This window comes from Cheilinus undulatus, linkage group 5, assembly GCF_018320785.1.
Source record: "Cheilinus undulatus linkage group 5, ASM1832078v1, whole genome shotgun sequence".
Classification (NCBI taxonomy): Eukaryota; Metazoa; Chordata; class Actinopteri; order Labriformes; family Labridae; genus Cheilinus; species Cheilinus undulatus.
Genome location: NC_054869.1, coordinates 53,437,623 through 53,457,692, shown reverse-complemented (window position 1 = coordinate 53,457,692; position 20,070 = coordinate 53,437,623). Strand labels below are relative to the sequence as shown.

The window sequence follows — 20,070 nt, the reverse complement described above, 5'->3', positions numbered from 1 at the left end:
GTTATCATGTCTTTCTTCACCTACTACTAATATAAGATAGACATTATAGCTGTAAGCCTAGAATACTAAGACTTCTCTCACATTAGGTGGCTTATTTTGTCTTTGTAGTTTGCATGAGGTGAGCCACATACCCTAAAAATGCCATCCCAAAGACTGAGTAAAGGCGATGTGTCTTCACGGTTAGATCAGTCGTGTATACCATGGTGTGAATCATATTTAAGGTTAAAGCTGGGGCTGTTTTTTTAAACCTAAATGTTGTCCGTGTTGCATTCAGGAGTGTCGGATTCTGAAGAACTTCTCCTCTCTGCGAGCCATCCTCTCTGCCCTGCAGTGTAATTCCATCCACCGCCTGAAGAGGACCTGGGAGGAAGTGTCCCGGTATGTTTCAGCAATTGGACTCGAAGCATGGGGCTTCACTTGTGGTTTGTCAGGGATGAGCTGGTGTTAGAGGAAGTGGGGCTGTTATTTGAGGGTTTTTACTTGACTTGATCTTTTCTTTCGTCGACAGGGAGAGTTTCCGAACGTTCCGTGAGCTTTCTGAGATCTTCTCTGACGACAACAACTACTCACTGAGCCGGGAGCTGCTGGTCAAGGTGAGGATCAGATCAGGATGAGGGTCATGATTCATCTCAGAGCGGGTTTTTGATTCAGACTGAATATGAATTAGAAATAAATTCACTAGTTGTTAAAAAGAGGTGCTGATTTCAGGATCCGCTGTGTTATGAGGCTCCAAATTATCATTTGACATTAAAAAGCAGAACAAAGGTACTGATGATAATGCAGCTTTTATGTCTGTAACAGCTGGTTACAGAAATGTAAACACACAGGGAAGAATCTTACAAAATAATCTACAAATACTCATTTATTAAAACTAACACCTATGCATGGCCCTCAGAGCCCTGGCTCTGTTTAAACCAGTGTTTCTAAACCCTGCTCAAAGAACAACAAAGAGCCAAATTGTTGAAAAATACCTTTGCAAGAGCCACAATCTAAGTGGTGAAAAGTGGCAAAACAGCTTGAAATAGCAATAAAAATAAGTTTAAGGTGGCAAAAACATGGCAATAAATGAGAGACAAGTGACTAAAATGGGCAAAAAGCAGTCAAGAGTGGCAAAAAAAGGAAACAAGTGGTATGTAATGGCAAAGGGTAGCTTAAAATAGGCAAAAATGGGGAAATGGGCAAAAATGGGATGAAAGTGGCAAAGAAAAATTGCAAAAATGGGAAAAAAGTGGTATTTAATGGCAAAAGGTAGCTTAGATGGCTAAAAAAGGGAAAAAAGTGGCTAAAAAGAGGAAACAAGTGGTATGAAATGGAAAAGCGTAGCTTGAATAGGCAAAAAATTGTAAAAAGGAACAAAAATGGGATAAAAGTAGCAAAAAGAAGTTGCAAAAATTGTGAAAAAAGAGGAAACAAGTGGTAGTTAATGGCAAAAGGTAGTTTAAATGGCTAAAAATGGGATTAAAGTGGCAAAAATGGGGGAAAGAAGCAAACAGAAGTTGCAATAATGGGAAAAAAGAGGAAATAAAGTAGTAATTAATGGCAAAAGGCTGCTTAAATGTTGCAAAAAATGATGAAAAAGGGCAAAAATGGGAAAAGGTGGCTAAAAGAATTGGCAAAAATGGGCAAAAAAATTGTAAATAGTGGTATTTAATAGCAAAAGGTAGCTTAAATGTGTGAAAAGGGGCAAAAAAGGTGAAAAAGGGCAAAGATAGGCTAATTGTTTGAAAAATGGGATAAATGGGACAATCAAGTTTGCCAAATAAAGCCTTTTGTGTAAGTCTGGTAAACAACTGATCAGTGTGAGTAATTTCTAAGGTTAAAGTTTCCCTTTTCTAAGGTTTTCTGGGGAAATAATATTTCAAATTAAGGCATAAAAGAGCCACAAATAATCCCAAAACAGCCACATGTGGCTCCAGAGCCACACGTTGAGTATCACTGGTTTAAACCCTTGTTTTATTAAAGTCTTTTATAAAGAAGGTTATCATCATTGTTTCTATTGGTTATTACCAGCCTGCCTCATTAGTCCTGTAGGGTGGCAGCAGGATGTGTGGATGACGGCCCGGCCCGTCGCTGAACTTCCTCAGGTCGATCTCTGAGCAGCAGCTGCAGAAGAACTTCCTGCTGAGAACGCCTCGATCCGTGTGCGTTCTTTAAATCACTCTTCATGTCTCTGCAGGGCGAACGCTGCTGACAGATCGCTCTCATCATTTCTGAGATTTATGGAGTTTAATGTAGAGACATGTCGACACCCTCTGAGTGTTTGCAGCTGCACGCTCAGTCTGCAGCTGTTCTGTGAAGAGACTGTTAAAACCAAAACATCATAAAAGAGAAAGAGCATCAGATTAGAGTGAACACAGAGATGTGATACCTGTATTAATAAGTTCAGTCTGATTTAAACTTTCCAGTTCTAAATCTTTTTTATAACGTTATATCCAAATAAACCTTTATCTCTGTCTACTTTAAGAGTAAAGAAAGACTCTTGTAAAAATGAAATCAATATAAACTGGCTACTCCTATGTTATGTTTTATTTCCAGCAGTTTTCATAGACAGATTCCTCATTCTTAGAGTTCTAACGGGACGTGTTCTGTCTGCCATGATGGATGTGACATGACTGTGTCGTGTCCCTGTTTCTGACTCCTTCCACTCTCCTCCTCAATGAATGGAGGCATAAAATGACCCAAAATATATTTTAAAAAGGCTCAGTAGTTTCCAGAAACTGCTGCTTACTTTGTTTTTGTTTGAAGTTTTTAAAATAGTGCCTGTCGGGGACTATTTTTTGCAGCACATTAACATTTTTTTTTGCTGTTGTGCGTATGTAAAGCAGCAGAATGGTGTGTTTGTGTCTGATTGGGTTAGAAAAATATAATCACTGTTTTCATGGTAAAGAAGAAACTCATACCTGCTGCTCTCAACCTTTTTCCTTGAGGTCTCCCTGTCTGTACCTAAAACACGGTGAGCCGGCCAGCACCCAGCAGAAAAGATGCATTTCTGTCAAAGGTTAAACTTTAACAGCTTTCAGTGTAAAATCCTGATAGAACAGGCACTAGTTCCTATAAAATACCTTTTTATGAACTGTCCAGGTCTGTTTCATTGATTGAAGTTCAAATCTGAGTTTGACAGCGTCAGAGCAGACAAAGCCTCAAGACTCCTTGAGGGGGACCTGGACCCCAGGATGGGAACCAAGAATGAATGCAACATAGATCTAGAACAAACATGACAGCCACAAAATAGAGATGATTATTAGACCGTTTCCTCCTTGATAAATATATTTAAATAACTCGTCCATTTTGGACAATGTCTAATATTAGAGAGTAAAGCCTGGAGGTGGTGCCGTTGTTCTCTCCTGTTTTTAAAATCGTGTATTTCTTGACGTAACAGAGCGTGGGCCCCTGGTTTCCTCTGAGGGAATCCCCGCAGACGTCAGATGGAGAAGTAAACCTTTGGCAGGTGTAGATAACAGCTCAGATCAACCATCAGCTCGGGGCGTCACCTCTCCCTCGCTCTATCTGCTCACACCAGGCTGCGTTCACGGCGATCTGTGTGCTTGGGTTCCCCAGATCGAGTCGCTCAGATCGAGTTACTGCAGGTCAGGAGGCCCCTGAGCGTTACCTCACCCTGAGGAATGTCAGAGGAGACGCCGGGGGGGAGATTGACTTCCTCTCCTGGGTCGTGTTTCAAATACAGCTGCAAAGACGAGCTTCTTTACAGGACATCAGCATTTTTCTTCTGCTGCTCAACAGATAAACTTTGGTAGTGATGATTTCAGGTGTCAACACTAACTGAAATGGAGTTTCCCTGTTATTTTGGTGGCCAAGAAGAAGAAATTACTTAATATCCGGGTGCACAGGGCTTATATTTGTGTGGCATGAATATCATTATATTTTTACTAGCATCTTAGTGTGTTAAAATTCTGATATTATCAAAGACGTGCAGTATTTCAGTCTGAACATACCAAACATCAGTAGAAGGAGGTTAAGGCTCGATAACTCAGAGACCGTGATTTTCAGCCAACGCTCAGCGAGCTGCAGCGTTTAGTTTTTATTTAATTTGCCATTCTTTCAAAATAAAACCAACGCATTAGCAGTGTAACTTATCAAAGGTTAGAGCTGGGCCTTGGTTAACAGTTGTATAATGTTTAATGTTATTATGCCGTCTAAGTTTATCTGCCTGATCGGCTTTAAGGATGCAGATTTTAATAGGCAGCTTGTGTAACACGTCAGTGACTCAAAGAAAGTCCAGCCAAAATTTAATGGAGTTACGATGCGAGAATTTAAGGATCTGATCTCAGCGCCATCTTCCAGGACAAACGGTGATTTTGACCTTGGTCTCCATCCTTCTGATGTTTATGATCACTGTTACTGACCGTTGATTTCACTGTCAAACTTCACATTTATATTTAAAGTGTTTTTCATTCATTTCTCAACCAGTGACTCTAATAGTTTAACTTCATGTATTTATTTTATTTAGATAATTTAACTTTATTTATTTTATTTAGATAATTTAACTTTATCTTATTTAGATCATTTAACTTTAGTTTTTATTTTATTAAGATATTTTAACTTTATTTTATGTAATTTGAATAATTTTACTATATTTTATTTAGATAATTGTACTTTATTTTTATGTAATGTAGATAATTTAACTTCATGTATTTTATTTAGATAATTTAACTTTATTTTATTTAGATAATTTAACTTTAGTTTTTATTTTATTAAGATATTTTAACTTTATTTTATTTAGATAATTTAACTTTAATTATTAATTTTATTTAGATAAATTTACTTTATTTTTGTTTTATTTAGATTATTTAACTTTAATATTATTTTATTTAGATAATTTAACTTTATTTTTTGTTTTATTTAGATGATTTAACTTCATTTTTATTTTATTTAGATAATTCAACTTTGTTTATTTTATTTAGATTATTCAGCTTTAATATTATTTCATTTAAATTATTTAACTTTATTTTTTTTCTAGCTAATTTAACATTATTTTATTTGGATTATTTAATTTTATTTATTTTTATTTTGATTACTCAACTTTAGAAACAAATGTATAGGGAGCAGAATTTTATTAAGAATGAAAACACTGGTGGAGAGTTGATGCAGATTTAAGATGTGCAGACTTAGTATCAGAGCCTGCATCAGCCAGGACAGAAGCGTCCTGTTCTTGGTCATCCCTCTGTCCAAACATAAATCCAAATATCCAGCCAGGCTCCAATCTCGCCCTTTGAAGGATGGTCTTCGGTCTTTGCACAAACACTCAAGTCAAGGGGAACTGATCAGATTTAGAGGTCAAAGGTCAAGGTCACCGGGCCTCATGTTTATCCCTCTGTTATGAGGTTTCTAGCCCCCCCCAGCCCTTCTTCATCCACCGTCAAACAGTTGTGGAGCTTGTATACAGGTGTTAGAGATCTTTATCACGGGCTCCACATTCTCTCCAGCCTGGTAGACTTCTGTTTGAATAACACCTCTCTCTGGGTCTCACCTGTTTGAGTTTTCTGTTCTGATCCTGCAGGAAGGGACGTCCAAGTTCGCCACGCTGGAGATAAACCCCAAACGGGCCCAGAGGAGACACCAGCAGCAGAGAGACCTGGTAGGTCACCCTTAGAGAGTTTCTCCTGTGTTTCAACAAAGTCAGCCATTTTCACAAATCTGGCGGTATTTGGACATTTCACAATTTTTTAAACCAGGTTTCCTGTAGTCTTACTTATGGAAGAGTATTGGAGCCATTGAAAAAAAAACATTTTGAGACAAACATTTTTTTTTTCTGAGATTCTGAGATTAAAGTCAGAATTCTGAGAAAAAAGTCAGAATTCTGAGATTAAAGTCAGAATTCTGAGATTAAAGTCAGAATTCTGAGAAAAAAGTTAGAATTCTGACTTTATTCTTCAAATGAAAAAAAGTCTCAATTTTTTTTTTCAGAATTCTGAGATTAAAGTCAGAATTCTGACTTTTTTCTCAGAATTCTGACTTTAATCTCAGAATTCTGACTTTTTTCTCACAAGTGAAAAAAAAAATTCGTTTCAATTTTTTTTTTTCAGTGGCCCTAATACTCTTCCGTAATTACTATTATAACAATTTATTAAAATAAAAAAAACCCATATAAATCAAAGTTAATCAAGGCTGTGAAAATCCCCTACAAGGTAATACAGTTTGAATGTAACATACAAGAAACATAGATATATTTCATTTTTGTTTTGTTTTGTTTTGTTTTTTTTTTACATTACAAACATCAGGGTTTTTTTGCACTTTAACTGGCATTTAAAGGGTTACATTAATAGAAAAAATCACTATTTGGTATTTATGGTCAGGTCTGGTCTTGATAAAAGATAATGCAAAGAAAATTGAAATTTATTTTAAATATATTATTTTTGTTGTTATTGATGTGTCCATTTTTGGTCACGAACACTTTCACTGTGACAATTTATTAAAATCCTCTAGTTAGAAAAAAGTAATAATGCATAAAATCAAAGTTGTATCTTATTATTAACATGATGGAGGCTGTGATAATCCCCTACAGGAAATCCAATTTGCATGTAACATTTTTTTTGCATTACAAACAGCAGGGTTTTTTGCACTTTAACGGACATTTGAAGGTTTATAATCCTAGAAATTAATCAATATTTGATATTTATGATCAGGTCTGATTTTTATTTTTTTAAAAGTGCAAAAAAAGTGGGGGGAGAATTTATGTACACTATTTATGTGCCCATTTTCTCACAAACACCCTCGGTGTAACAATTAATTTAAATCTTAGAATTAGAAAAAATAAATAAATATTGCATAAAAATCAAAAGTGCTGCTCATTATTAACATATTCAAGGCAGTGGTAATCTTAAAGGAAATTTAATTTGCACATAGTATAAGAAAAATATCCTTTTTTGTGTTTTTTATATTACAAACAGCAGGGTTTTAGCACGTAAACTGGCATTTAAAGGGTTAAATTCCCTAAAAATTACTTAATAGTTGAGGTTTATGATAAGGACTGATCTTTCTTAAAGAGTTAAAGCAAAAGAAATTAGATTTTTTTCTTTTGTGCTGCCATTTTTGGCCTAAAGCACCCTCAGTATAACTTTTTATTTCACACCATCCTAGAGTTAAAAGAGAGGAGAACAGAACAGAAATTTTTGCTGGGAAAAATCTCTAATAGTTTGAGTTTCTCTGCAGCGCATGGTTGGAATCCTTTTAACAGCTGCCTTATAATCCTGAGTTCCTGGCTTTAAACATCAGATTTGTACCAGTAGCTCCATCTAGTGGTCAAAGACGTTAATATTGGAGACTAAACATGGACTGTTGTTGATTTATTCTGGTGGCTGTTTTGAGTAACCGAACACTGCACTGCTATTTCACATATCCATGTTATGGGGAATATTTACATACACCTGTCAACACCTGTCAAGCCACGCCCCCTAACCCAACCCTTCCTCTGTGTGTGAGCAGGGTGTGATGCAGGGGACTATTCCGTATCTGGGGACGTTTCTGACTGACCTGGTGATGATGGACACGGCCATGAAGGACTACACCGAGGTCAGACCCCCGCCGTATGATTTTAAAGTCTGTGATTTTTTTTATTCTTCATCCTTTTAAAGCCTGTCTAATGGTTGTAATGGTTTTAATCTTCCTGCTCAGGGTGGTCTGATCAACTTTGAGAAGAGAAGAAAGGTGAGTTAGATATTCTCCTCCTGATCCCTCTGCTCTGAAGGTGTAGTCCCTCTCCTTTTTAACTCCTGCCCTGCTCTCATCCTGCAGGAGTTTGAGGTGATCGCTCAGATCAAGCTGCTCCAGCTGGCCTCCAATAACTACAGTTTCACTCAGGACAGCCACTTCAGAGAGTGGTTCGCTGGCGTGGAGAAACTCAGCGAGGCAGAGAGGTGAGGCCGTGTTTCCCTCATGTTTTCCTCTTCTGTCTCCACACTCAGTATGTCTGCATAGTGAAGTCCAGCTATGGTTAGAGCTGTATGAGGAGATCTATGAGAATGTTGGTAGTTCAGTCAGGAGCTTTCTAGCATGTTCTGATGGATTCAATCCTCTGCTCTGCACTCATCTTCAGAACTTTAAATATTCATTATGTTACGGTTCTTTTCAGTTCTGTGGGTCATTAAAATAACAGCTTGTTTTAGTTTGAATCCTGTGGTATTGGAGAAGTTTCTAAGCCTGAAAATGAGGCCAGCTTTATTCAAGAGAAGCTCAGATTGACCGTCATCATCTGGTTTCCTGCAGCTATAATCTGTCGTGTGAGATCGAGCCTCTGTCAGAGTCTGCGAGCAACACGCTGAGAGCCAAGAAGAACGGCGGCATCATGAAACGCTGGAGCGAGTGAGTTTGACGGGGTTATTGTAACAGGAACAGAAGACAAACTACAGATGTGTCCACATGGTTAAATCTATATTTTTGACACTCAGATTCATGTTTTTTAAAATATTTTATTTTTCTACTTCCTGTCCAGTCGTCAGCTGACAGAGGCCGGCTGCAGCAGCGCCTCAAGCTCTCACTCAAAGTCCTTCGATCACTCACACTACAGACCGTACCAAGGGGGCGGGGGGGACAGCGGCGACGCCCTCAGCGTCACCTCGGTCAGCTCGAGTGGTTCGGACTTGGAGGACGTCAACGCCAGCTTCCTGTCCGACTCCCCGGAGGGACACGAGAGGAAGGTGAGACAGAAAGACGAGTGAGAAACCTGCTTTTAACATCCACCAGTACACAGACGGTGTTTTTATTTATTACTAGAATTTTACTCTGAGTATTTTGCAATCAAAGGGTAATTTTGGCTTTTAAAATTGCACCCACAGATTTATTAGTTATCCAAGTAGTGGTCAAATATTTAACCGACAACCCATGTGTAGCTCTGAGGTATGTTTTATAATATTTTCTCTTTTAATTTTCTCTTTCTAGACGTCGACTCCCTCAGTGAAACTCACCGTCTCTGCTCTGGGCAGAGAAGCTCCAGCCGCAGACACGACATCTACGGTACTCATTCTTCTAGTTTAAGTTGTAACACCTTGCTACGTTAGCAGCAGCCTAAGTTTGGCCTATTGCAGTGTTACTCAACCAAAGAGCCAAACTGTTGAAAAATACCTTTGCAAGAGCCACAATCTAAGCGGTGAAAAGCAGCAAAAGTGGCTTGAAGTAGCAATATACATAAGTTAACGGTGGCAAAAATGGTCAAAAAGCAGCAAAAAGGGGTGAAAATGGGGAGAAAATGTGGAAAAATAGTCAAAACGTAGCAAAAATGGCTGAGAAGGGACAAAAAAATTAGTACAGGTGGAAAAAATTGTGACAAAGTGGCGAAATCATGGCAAAAAAATGAGTGAAAAGTGACTAAAATGGGCAAAAAGCAGTCAAGAGTAGCAAACATGGGCAAAAAATAGGAAACAAATGGTATGTAATGGCAAAAGGTAGCTTATTTGTACAAATAGTGGCAAAATGGGCAAAACTAAGTTGCAAAGTGTGCAAAAAAATGGGAAAAAAAGGACATTTAATGGCAAAAGGTAGCTTAAATGGGCAAAAAGTGGAAAAAAATAGGATAAAAGTGGAAAATGAAGATGCAAAAATGTAGGAAAAATGGAAACAACAGCTGGACAAACTAACAAAGAAGGCCAGCTCTGTCCTGGGATGCCCTCTGGAACCTGTGGAGGAGGAGGGGGAGAGGAGGATGACAGCCAAGCTACCCTCCATGATGTACAACAACTCCCACCCCCTCCAACACACACTCACAGCACCAAGGAGCTCCATTAGTGACAGGATGCTACACCCCAAGTGTGTGAAGGAGGTCTTTCCTTCCTGCAGCTGTTAGACTCCACAACAGAAACTGCTCCAAGTAATTGTGCAATAACTAATTTATATGTATAATCTGTACACGTTTGTATACATATATATATATATGTGTGTGTGTGTGTGTGTGTGTGTGTGTGTGTATAGGTGTACATATTAATATCTCCACCACACCCAATCTTTAATATACCCAACCTGTACATAACTGTTTATAAATACTATTTATATTTTGTAAGTTGACATCTTTATATTCCATATTTTTGTATTTATTAGTGCTCTTGCAAAACTACTCTTATTTGTTCTATGTTTCTATTGTGTTTCTGTCGCCAATGGCCTGCTTTGTCTAAGATACTTTTTGCTGCTGTAAATTGGAATTTCCGCTTGTGGGACTAATAGAGGAATATCTTATCTTATCTTATCTTATCTTAACAAGTGGTATTTAATAGCACGAGGTAGCTTATTTGGATGAATTGCAAAAAATGGGCAAAAAGAAGTTGCAAAAATTGGCAAAAAAGGGAAAAATAGGGTGTTTAATGTCAAAAGATAGCTTAAATGGGTGACAAGTAGCAAAAATGGTTAAAATGGCAAAAAAAGTTTCCCTTTTTTAAGGTTTTCTGGGAGAATAATATTTGAAATTAAGACATAAAAGAGCCACATATCATAACAAAAGAGCCACGTGTTGCTCCAGAGCCACACGTTGAGTATCACTGGCCTATTGTGTGCATTAGCATTTAAATTAGTGATGACAAGGTTGCAGAAATTCGACCAGTCACGGCACTGATATGGGTTTATCAGCCACTATTACTAACAAGAAGCTTGGTCAGAGTACTGCAGAGCGAGCCTCATAAATAATGTGGTCATATCGTGTACAGAGGTATAAATCAGGATTTATTTATGTACCTGTTAAAAGTGGCCTTCCTGGTTCATGCTACAGTGGTACAAAATATCTTTGATATTTTGGTCTGCAAAAGTTCTTTAACATCCGACTTTAGCAGGTAATCAGTTATTTGATTTCAATAATTAATTTATTGCCAATACTACATGATGATTCTGCTCTGATAATCCTTAAAGCAGCATTACTCAACCAAAATGCCAAACTGTTGAAAAATACCTTTGCAAGAGCCACAATCTAAGAGGTGAAAAGTGGCAAAAACAGCTTGAAGTAGCAATAAAAATAAGTTAAAAAGGGCATAATGGTCAAAAAGCAGCAAAAGTGGGCAAAAATAGGGATAAAAAGTGAAAAAAGATGGGTGAGAAGTGACAAATAATGAGTAATAGGTGGCAAAAAAAGTTTCAAAGGTGGCAAAAACAAGGTAAAAAATGGGTCAAGAGAAGCAGTCAAGAATGGCAAAAATGGGAAAAAATAGGAAAAAAGTGGTATTTAATGACAAAAGGATGCTTAGATTGGCAAGAAGTGGAAAAAAATGGTGACAAAGGGCAAAAAATGGAAAAAAGTGGCAAAAAGAAGTGGCAAAAATGGGCAAAAAGTAGGAAAAAAAGTGGTATTTAATGACAAAAGGATGCTTGAATGGATGAAAAGTGTCATGAAATGGTACAAAGGGGCAAAAAAAAGTTTCCTTTTTTTTAAGGTTTTCTGGGGGAATAACATTTAAAATGAGAAATCAAAGAGCCACTAATAATCATAAATCACACGTTGAGTATCACTGCCTTAAAGTAACTTTAAGTCTATTCATTTGATCCATGCACAGCAGAAGTTAGCAAAGCAAATTACTTTTTTTTTCTGGTTTATGGTTCCACGCCTCCCCTGAAGTTCTGTTGAGCCCCCCAGGGGAGGCCCGCCTCACACTTTGAAAACCACTGTTTTACAGCAACAGACTTCACATGCATGTTTTGGGGACATCTGAGACCGATATACACTTGTCATAAGAGGGTAAAATGTCCCCTTTCATGTGATTCAGAGTTTCTGATTCTGGCTTTCTCTAAAATCTCAAACATTGACATCACATGTGAATGCTACCTTGATGACGATATTGTGGCGTCGCATGTTCTTATTGCTTTGTCATCATAAACCTGTAACTGTGCAGATTCAGCTCTGTTAATAAGGAGCGGTCTTAGAACGAAGGACAAACTCGGTGTCTCGGTCTCAGTAAACTCAGTCCTGATGGAACCTCAGCTTCCTCCATGTGATACTCTCTTATTTTTCCTCTCTCTCCTGTTCAGTTCTGGGAGTGCACGTCTCTATCGTCCCTCGACACGTCTGGGACGGGCTCAAGCTCCGGGTCGGCCTCGGGCTCCAGCAGCGCCTCCTCCTCCTCCGTCTCCTCGTCCACGCCGCTGTCGGCGTCTCGCTCGCACAAACGCTCGGTGTCAGCGGTGTCGAACTACTCAACTCTGTCTCTGCCGCTGTACAACCAGCAGGTGGATGACTGCTGCATCATCAGGGTCAGCCTGGACGTGGAGAACGGGAACATGTACAAGAGCATCCTGGTCAGTTCTCTCTTTTTTTTTTTTTAAAGAAAATTACTTACATTGGATCCTTTTTCTACAGATGAGGTTGGTTTTATTCTGACAGAAATCCTCTGATGTTTTTCAGGTGACGAGTCAGGACAAAACTCCGGCCGTCATCAGGAAGGCGATGATCAAACACAACCTGGAGCGAGAGAAGACCGAGGAGTACGAGCTGATGCAGAAAATCTCTGAGGACAAAGGTCAGACATAGAGAGACTGACTGATTTAACACAAAATCAGGATTAGCTATGGGTTTTTAAAGCTTCAGATTCTGATAAGTTCAGTCATTTAGAAGCAGACATATTTAAAACTTTGTATTAAAAAGTACAAAAAGCTCAGCAGTCTTAAATGTGGCTGAAAGTCTGCAGGTATTCAGAAATAACGATGGGTTTACCCGTCGATCCACACATCAATCCCAGATGGGCTTAAACTTCAGCCAGTGTTTTCCCTCACCGTATTTTTGTGTCTCGCCATCTTCTGCAGAGCTTCGGATCCCAGACAACGCCAATGTTTTCTACGCCATGAACTCCACTGCCAACTACGACTTTGTGCTGAAGAAGCGTGGCCTTCCCCGGCCAGTGCGAGCCAAGAACGTGGCGAGCTCGACGCTGCCTCGCATGAAACAGAAGGGACTGAAAATCGCCAAAGGGATTTTCTGAGGAGAGAAACCCGCCACCTCGTCCTGCCTCCCCCTCGCCCCCCTTTAACCCTCTCTCCTCAGAGGAAACGTTTCTGATGTACCTGGAGTATTTCAGTTTTACTTTGGACTAAAACACGAGGGCGTCAGAGGAGAGAAATGACCAAGAAACCTTTCTGTGGATCATCAGAAAGCAGCGGAGCACCTTAGCACTTATCGGTGTCATCGGGACCCTCGGAGGACGATTAAAGGCTGAGTTATGATGTTTCTGTGACGCTGGGAGGTCATGAAGGACACGTTTGTTTAAGGGGAATCAAACACAGTGGAACTTCACTCGCCTGCATCGGCCTGAAACGTCACAGATCTGTCTGAGCGTGGAGGAGCGGATCCTTTTCATTTCCTGGTTTTTGTTTACAACTGTTTACATCCTAACATCACACGTTCAGCTCTTAAAGACTTTTGTTCCTGCCTCCAGGAGTTTTGCACCTTTGAGAAACTTTTATTAAACTCCCTCTGCAGCCTTCACCGGTCACTGACGCCCCCTACTGGCACGGAGTGTACATAACAAACAACATAAAAGCCACAGTGAGGGAACGCCACGGCGTGGTAACAGCCGGGGGTTTCGAATGTGTTTCTATCTTTCAGGGAACTTTCATTGAAGTGAACCGCCACCTTCCTGCTCCATGTGTCAACATGTGTCCGGGACGGCGGCGCTGATGTCCTCGCTCTGATGCTGGGACTGCAGCGCTGACCTCCTCGCTCTGATGCTGGGGCCGACTGCTGGGACTAACCTCAGCGTTTTAACGCCAGCGTCGCTGGCGTGGGGGAACATTTTCACTTCTGCCATGTCACTAAAAAAGCAAACAAAGGTGAAGACTTGTGAAAGGAGAGTCTAAACGGGAACAGCCATGAATCACATGTTTGTTTTTTTGATATTAATGATGAATGGTAACCACTACACGTGGAGGATGTCTCCGTCCTTCCATCACACTCGAGTGAAAACAGAACAAACACCGTGTAAATATCATGAACACCTGGGCAGTATGTTCTTAAAAACGGACCATGAGATTTTGTTCATAGACTCGTCACTATATCAACACTTTTTTTATTTTGCTTTGTACGTTTGTTTTTGCATCTCTGCTCTGATATGGTGCTGCTAATTATTCTCTGAAGATGTCGCTCCAGCTGCACTTCACAGATTCCTCTTTTCTGCCCGCCGCCATGTTGGAAAAACCACAGGAAGTTCTGTCGTAACCTGCAGGGGAAACGTCTGAATGATCCGTTTGCTGGTGCAGAAAAAAAAAATTTCATGAGGAGCCATGTTTCTGATGGGAGAGGGGAAATATTTCTAATGAAGAAAAATATAACTCTACATTACTAATGATCTGTACGACCCCATAATTAATATGGAGTTATAAATATTGTGCTATCTATGAGGGCTGCTTCGTTACGGCGAAAATCAGTCATGACTGTTTAGTTTGAGATTTCGATCATTCAACAAATAATAATTTATAATCTATATCACATGGATTCACAAGACTTTAGCATTCTTATTCATTTGTTCAACCTTTATTTAAAACTTGAAGAGTCACAGAGAGCATCATTTGTTTTCAGTGATGTTTAGAGCAGCAGAGCAAGAAAAACTGTAAATACTGGTTAACAAAAAAGTGCAAAATATAAACTGATAAAAAATTAAATTAGAACACTTTGAACACAAGTGATAAATGAAAAAGAATAAGGAGGATTTATGAAAATGTAAAAATGATTATCTATGAAAATAACTCCTCTAAAACCTGGTGAGTAAGACACATTTTAAGGTGTATTTTTGGGGCTTTTTATGCCTCTATTGACTGAGGAGGACAGTGGGAACAGGGGTGAGAGAGAGGAGGACGGACATGAAAGGAGCCACAGGCCGGACCTAAACCTAACCACAAGGCCATCTGAGCACCCCAAGACGCACCTTTAATACCTGTTTTTTATCTAAAGAGTTGTCGTATTTACTGATGCGACTACAGGCCTGTGTCCACAGCCGGTGTTACGGTTCAGTGAGTGACCATGCTAGCTGGTGACTGTCTGCCAAATAGGTTCTTAAAAGATGACGACTGGCAGCAGGAGAGAACTCCCGCTGGGGGGCAAGAAGGGATTTCTGCATAGAGAAACTCTACAACAGTGGTTTTCAAACTTTTTTTGCCCAAGGCACACCTAAGGTTGAGCCAAAATATCAAGGCACACCATATTCATGTCAATACAGAATAGACTTTTTAAATGATGTAACAGTCAAGGTAGCCCATAAGGGGAGATAAAGGGGAGAGGTGCCTAGGGCCCAGCCAACTGGTGGTGGCAAACGTGGGCAAAAGGCAGGAAAAATTGGTGAAATGTGATGAAGAAAACGTGGCAAAATTGGGTAAAAAGTATTAAGGCAAGTCAAAAATGGGTAACAATTGGCATAAGGTGCCAAAAAAAGGGTTTAAAGTGGCAAAAACATGTTGAGAGTGTCAAAAGGGTGGCAGAAATGGGTTACAAGTGGCCAAATTGGGTGAAATGTTGTAAAAAGATGGTAAAATTGATTCATAAAAGTGATTTAAAATTAGGCAACATTGGTCAAAAAAAACAAACAAACGGCCAAACAAAGGCAAAGTGAGTGAAAATAGGCAAGAAGGTGGCAAAATAGAGTACGAGTGGCAGAAAAGTTTGCTAAAAGGTAGTAAAAAAGGATTAAAAGTGATGGAAAAATTTGCAAGAAATGTCCAAATAATAGCAGAAGTAGACAAAACCCATTAAAAAGGTTGCAAAAATGCAGCAAAAAGTTTCAAAAATGGGTGAAAAGTATTTGAAAAGTTACAAAATTCCAAAAAAGCAGCATAAATGTTTAAGTTGTCAAAGTAAGTGGCAAAATGGGTAGAAAATTTGGTTAAATTGGTTAAAGTAGCATGAAATAATAATTTCAACACCAATTTCGACAAATTAATAGCTTGCCAGATGAGGTAACTGTTAGCCAGGATGCTAGCACCAATGCTACTGATCCAACACACATACACTGATATCATCAATAAATCACAGCTGGGGAGGACACATTCTCTGTTTTTTTTTTTTTCAGGGGCCCAACCAGATCCCCAAAGCACACCTAGACTTGACTCAGTGTGCCTTGCTGCACCATTTGAGAACCACTGCTCTTCAAAAATGTCATGTTTAGAGCTGTTTACAACTATACCAAGCATTTAAGGTATGAAATGTGTAAAAACATTCTTAAGCTACTTTATGTCCTAAAAGTAATGAAATATTCAGGCAAATGTACAAGTAAAAAGAAAAAAACTCATGGAGAAACAGCAGGAATTGAGAAAGATCTGGATGTTTGTCTCCCAAACGGCTCTTCATTTGTCTTTTTAAATGTGGATTAAATAAGGACAAAGGATGGAGGAAATGAAACTGGCACTCAAACAGGAGCTAGCTACAGTGGCTCATATTAAAGAGCCGTTTAGTAGAACAGACTCATTCATGAACGGCTCACATTAAAGAGCCGTTTAGTAGAACAGACTCGTTCATGAACGGCTCACATTAAAGAGCCGTTTAGTAGAACAGACTCGTTCATGAACGGCTCACATTAAAGAGCCGTTTAGTAGAACAGACTCGTTCATGAACGGCTCACATTAAAGAGCCGTTTAGTAGAACAGACTCGTTCATGAACGGCTCACATTAAAGAGCCGTTTAGTAGAACAGACTCATTCATGAACGGCTCACATTAAAGAGCCGTTTAGTAGAACAGACTCATTCATGAACGGCTCATCATTCCTCGCTCTCTCAGCCCACAAGTTTTATTCTGTTGATAGAACATCAGCGTTTACATTAAAGACTGTTTGAGACTAAATGAGGATTTTTAGATGTTAAAGGGCCTCAGCTAGACTCTTTAACATCTAACTTTCCCATCTGTTCCTTATGGCTGCCCTCCACTTCCTGACCCCAGTAGACATGACTGCACATAACCCATAGGTCTGTGATTATTACCGTAGCTAGTAGAGTCCTCATGAGTGCCTCCTGTAAACATATCCTGTTAATATATTTGATATCAGAACAAAAAAACTTGAAGAGGCATCCACATGGACTTTTTAGGTTTTCAGCATCAAGAGTTCTGACAACCACAGGTTCATTTGTGGGAAGATCACATGGTCTCTGGTTTAACCGCTACACCGGCGCCTTAAGACAGTTCAAATCTTTTACCTGTTAGAGAGCACCAGAAAAGGACCAGGGTTATAGCCCCTGGATTTGAAATACAGTGAATGTTTGGAGGTAGTGGCGGGGGACTTTGTGGCCAAATTATAAAAACACACTAACATGGACTCAGCGCGTAATGTGGCAGGAAGGACAGCAGTCGTTTACCCTCAGTTTCCTCACTTCATGATCATGAGAAAGTAGTATCTTTGAAACTATCAGACCATCACTGTTCTCCACCATGCTGAAGGAAGTTCCAGGAATCATTAAATGAAGACTAAATCAAAATATGAAGACCATAAAACAATTGATGCATGTAACAAATGCTGTCAGACTCTCAGGTTTCTCTCCGCATCAGAAATGACCAGTTTCAATTCTCTGTAACAGCAAACGGATGTTTTGTTGAACCACTGCAGGTAGAGGAGACACATTCTTTGGTGGGATTCCTTCAAACATGGCGGCTCTTCCTCCTCATCCATCAGTTCTCTGAATGTGCCATGACAGGCGGTCCTGCTGATTTACCCTGCAGGACGTTCTCTCTCCACGTATGACGGCAGAGTCTTTCCTCTCTGAGCGCGCTCTTTCTCAGAGAAAAGCAGCCCAGCTCTGAAGATGAGGTGAAGTTTAAGAGCTCAGATGATCGACGGTGATGCTGCCAAACTGCTTCTCTCTCTTCTCTGTGCTCGACCTGATCTCTCTTTAAAGGAAAAATCCAACCTAAAACGCCACCTCATCGGAGCTTTTTCTGGTGATGCATTTCCTTTTTTGGGTCCTTCTCTGTTGATTCAAACATTTCCAAAGGGCTTTTTGTTTCTGGATTTTACACTCACTGCCAAACTGCCACATATCCTTTAAAGCAAACAGAGATAATGCGTTTAGAAAGCCCTGCAAACATAAAAACACCCCACAATGTAATAAACCACAAACAGATCTGCAGCTTTTAACAGAATAATCACACAAACATGATACATTTCCAACCAGTATAAGAGCAGTTGCCTAATAACTACTACATTCGCAGGGATTTATGTTTCTGTCTCTCAAAACGGTTTTAACTTCTCACAAATGTGATATGAACATGAAAAATGAAAAGTGGTGGTCATTCTTTGTTTGTTCTTGTTTATAACTGCAAGTGCGCTTAAGTCAGAGTAAACTCAAGTCAAGCTCAAGATTTTTTTGTTCATCATGAAACAGGAAGTCCCCCACAGTTTTAAAATTTACCATGAAAGAGGAAGTCCGAAGTCCCCCCCCCGTCTTAAAATTTGCCTCGCAACAGGAAGTCGCCCCCAGTCTCAAAATTTGCAATTAAACAGGAAGTCCCCCCAGTCTTAAAATTTGCCATGACACAGGAAGTCCCCCAGTATTAAAATTTGCCATGACACAGGAAGTCCTCCCAGTATTAAAATTTGCCATGAAACAGGAAGTCCCCCCCAGTCTTAGAATTTGCCATGAAACGGGAAGTAGTCTTTCCAGTCTTAAAACAGTCATAGATTCATAAATCTTTGTTCAGGAGAGGACTGATTTTGGAGAACTCTGCAGAGTCTGAGGGTTTCCTCTTAAATGTAGCCCTCAGAGTTGGTTCATCTGATTCAAATGTGATTTTACATTTCATAGGGAACTGACAAAAACATCCTTTTCTTCTTTTGCACCTGAACAAATTTCACAGGTTAAGGCTGTGCTGGCTCTCCCTATTAGAGCAAGTCTTAAACATGCAGGTAAACTTCCTGAGACTAAAAACAGTTCTGGAATGTAGTTACAGCAAAGTAATAAATCTGTCAGGGTAAAAAATTATTCTGCAAATGGTTTGAAATTTTCTTCAGAGTGCTGTTTTGACACATTTTAATCCACTCTGCTAAGATTCATGCCTCTACCAGTGTTTAAAGACTCTGAAAAATCTACTTCCTGTTTCATGGCGAACAATAAAATTTGCCACGATGGCTTCATATTGTGACTTGACCCATTAAAGCCTGAAAACAAAAATAATAGCCAGAAAATTCTCATTTTTTTGGAACAGAAATGTTTATTTCACTTTCTACTGCAATTCAAAAAAATCCAAAATTTCCATAAAATTTAACAAATATATATTTTTTGTGTCTCATTTGATATGTTAGGTGTTTCTGGTAACTGATAATCCACTTGAGGGCATTTTTTAAAATCATTTATCAGATTTTATTCAGAAGGTTTTTTTTAGTAATTTATTGATCATATTGATTTGATAGAGGTATCATAAAAGTTTGTATCAAATATGATACAACAGGCTTTAAGGGGTTAATGTAACTGAACCCAGTGGCAGCTGTAAAAAGACTACAACAAACAAACAACGACCACAAACATTTAGTTTTCATGTTCATATTACATTTATGGGAAATAATTTCTGTTTTAAAAGCCTGAGGGTTTTCACCTGTCCACATGCCTAATAAATCCCTGCAAATATGACAGTTATTATGTTTGTGAGAGATCTGTTACTACGTTTACCGTAGGAAACTGCTGTTGCATTTGGGATATTATTATGTAAAAAACAGCAGATTTGTATTACATTTGCAGCTGTAGCAAACTGCTCATAATTGACTGATGAAAATCTTAAAACCAAGTCCAAACTGGAGGACAAAACAAGCCTCTTTGGTTGAGCCGTCCACCTGCAGGGTTTTATCTGTCAGCTGTGTGAAAACAAGAAAATGAAGGAATTACATCCATGATCATCTGAGCTGTGGGAGCATCCAATGATAAAATCACAGCAGATCATTTTAATGTAGATCTGAAGCCCATAGACTCACTATTGAAAACACTAACTTCTCTTTGTTTGATGCCTCATGTTTCTGTCTCTACTGATGCTCACTGATTCTGTAAGCAAACTGGTAATTTGGCCCATTTCTCACTCTTCTCTTGGTGCATTTGCACAGCATCCTGGGAAATGTAGGACTCCCCTAAGAGGGCGCGTGCGCTGACCAAAAACCTGACCAGAAATGAAAGGTTGGATTTTTCTGGAC

General features: G+C 39.2%; 1 protein-coding gene across 6 annotated transcripts in view; it reads left to right on the top strand.

Annotated features, from left to right (window-relative positions):
- Positions 1-15,352, top strand: part of LOC121509834 (ral guanine nucleotide dissociation stimulator-like) — a 91,584-nt gene extending 76,232 nt beyond the window's left edge. For all 6 annotated transcript variants that reach the window (XM_041787520.1, XM_041787518.1, XM_041787519.1 and 3 more), the window contains exons 7-18: positions 275-378; positions 509-593; positions 5,519-5,596; positions 7,444-7,530; positions 7,633-7,665; positions 7,753-7,874; positions 8,224-8,319; positions 8,450-8,654; positions 8,896-8,970; positions 11,956-12,222; positions 12,329-12,443; positions 12,727-15,352. In XM_041787520.1, the coding sequence (XP_041643454.1) occupies positions 275-378; positions 509-593; positions 5,519-5,596; positions 7,444-7,530; positions 7,633-7,665; positions 7,753-7,874; positions 8,224-8,319; positions 8,450-8,654; positions 8,896-8,970; positions 11,956-12,222; positions 12,329-12,443; positions 12,727-12,902 (1,443 nt within the window). In that variant the 3' untranslated portion in view covers positions 12,903-15,352. The remainder of the gene's footprint in view (positions 1-274; positions 379-508; positions 594-5,518; positions 5,597-7,443; positions 7,531-7,632; positions 7,666-7,752; positions 7,875-8,223; positions 8,320-8,449; positions 8,655-8,895; positions 8,971-11,955; positions 12,223-12,328; positions 12,444-12,726) is intronic.
- The last annotated feature ends 4,718 nt before the right edge of the window (positions 15,353-20,070 follow it).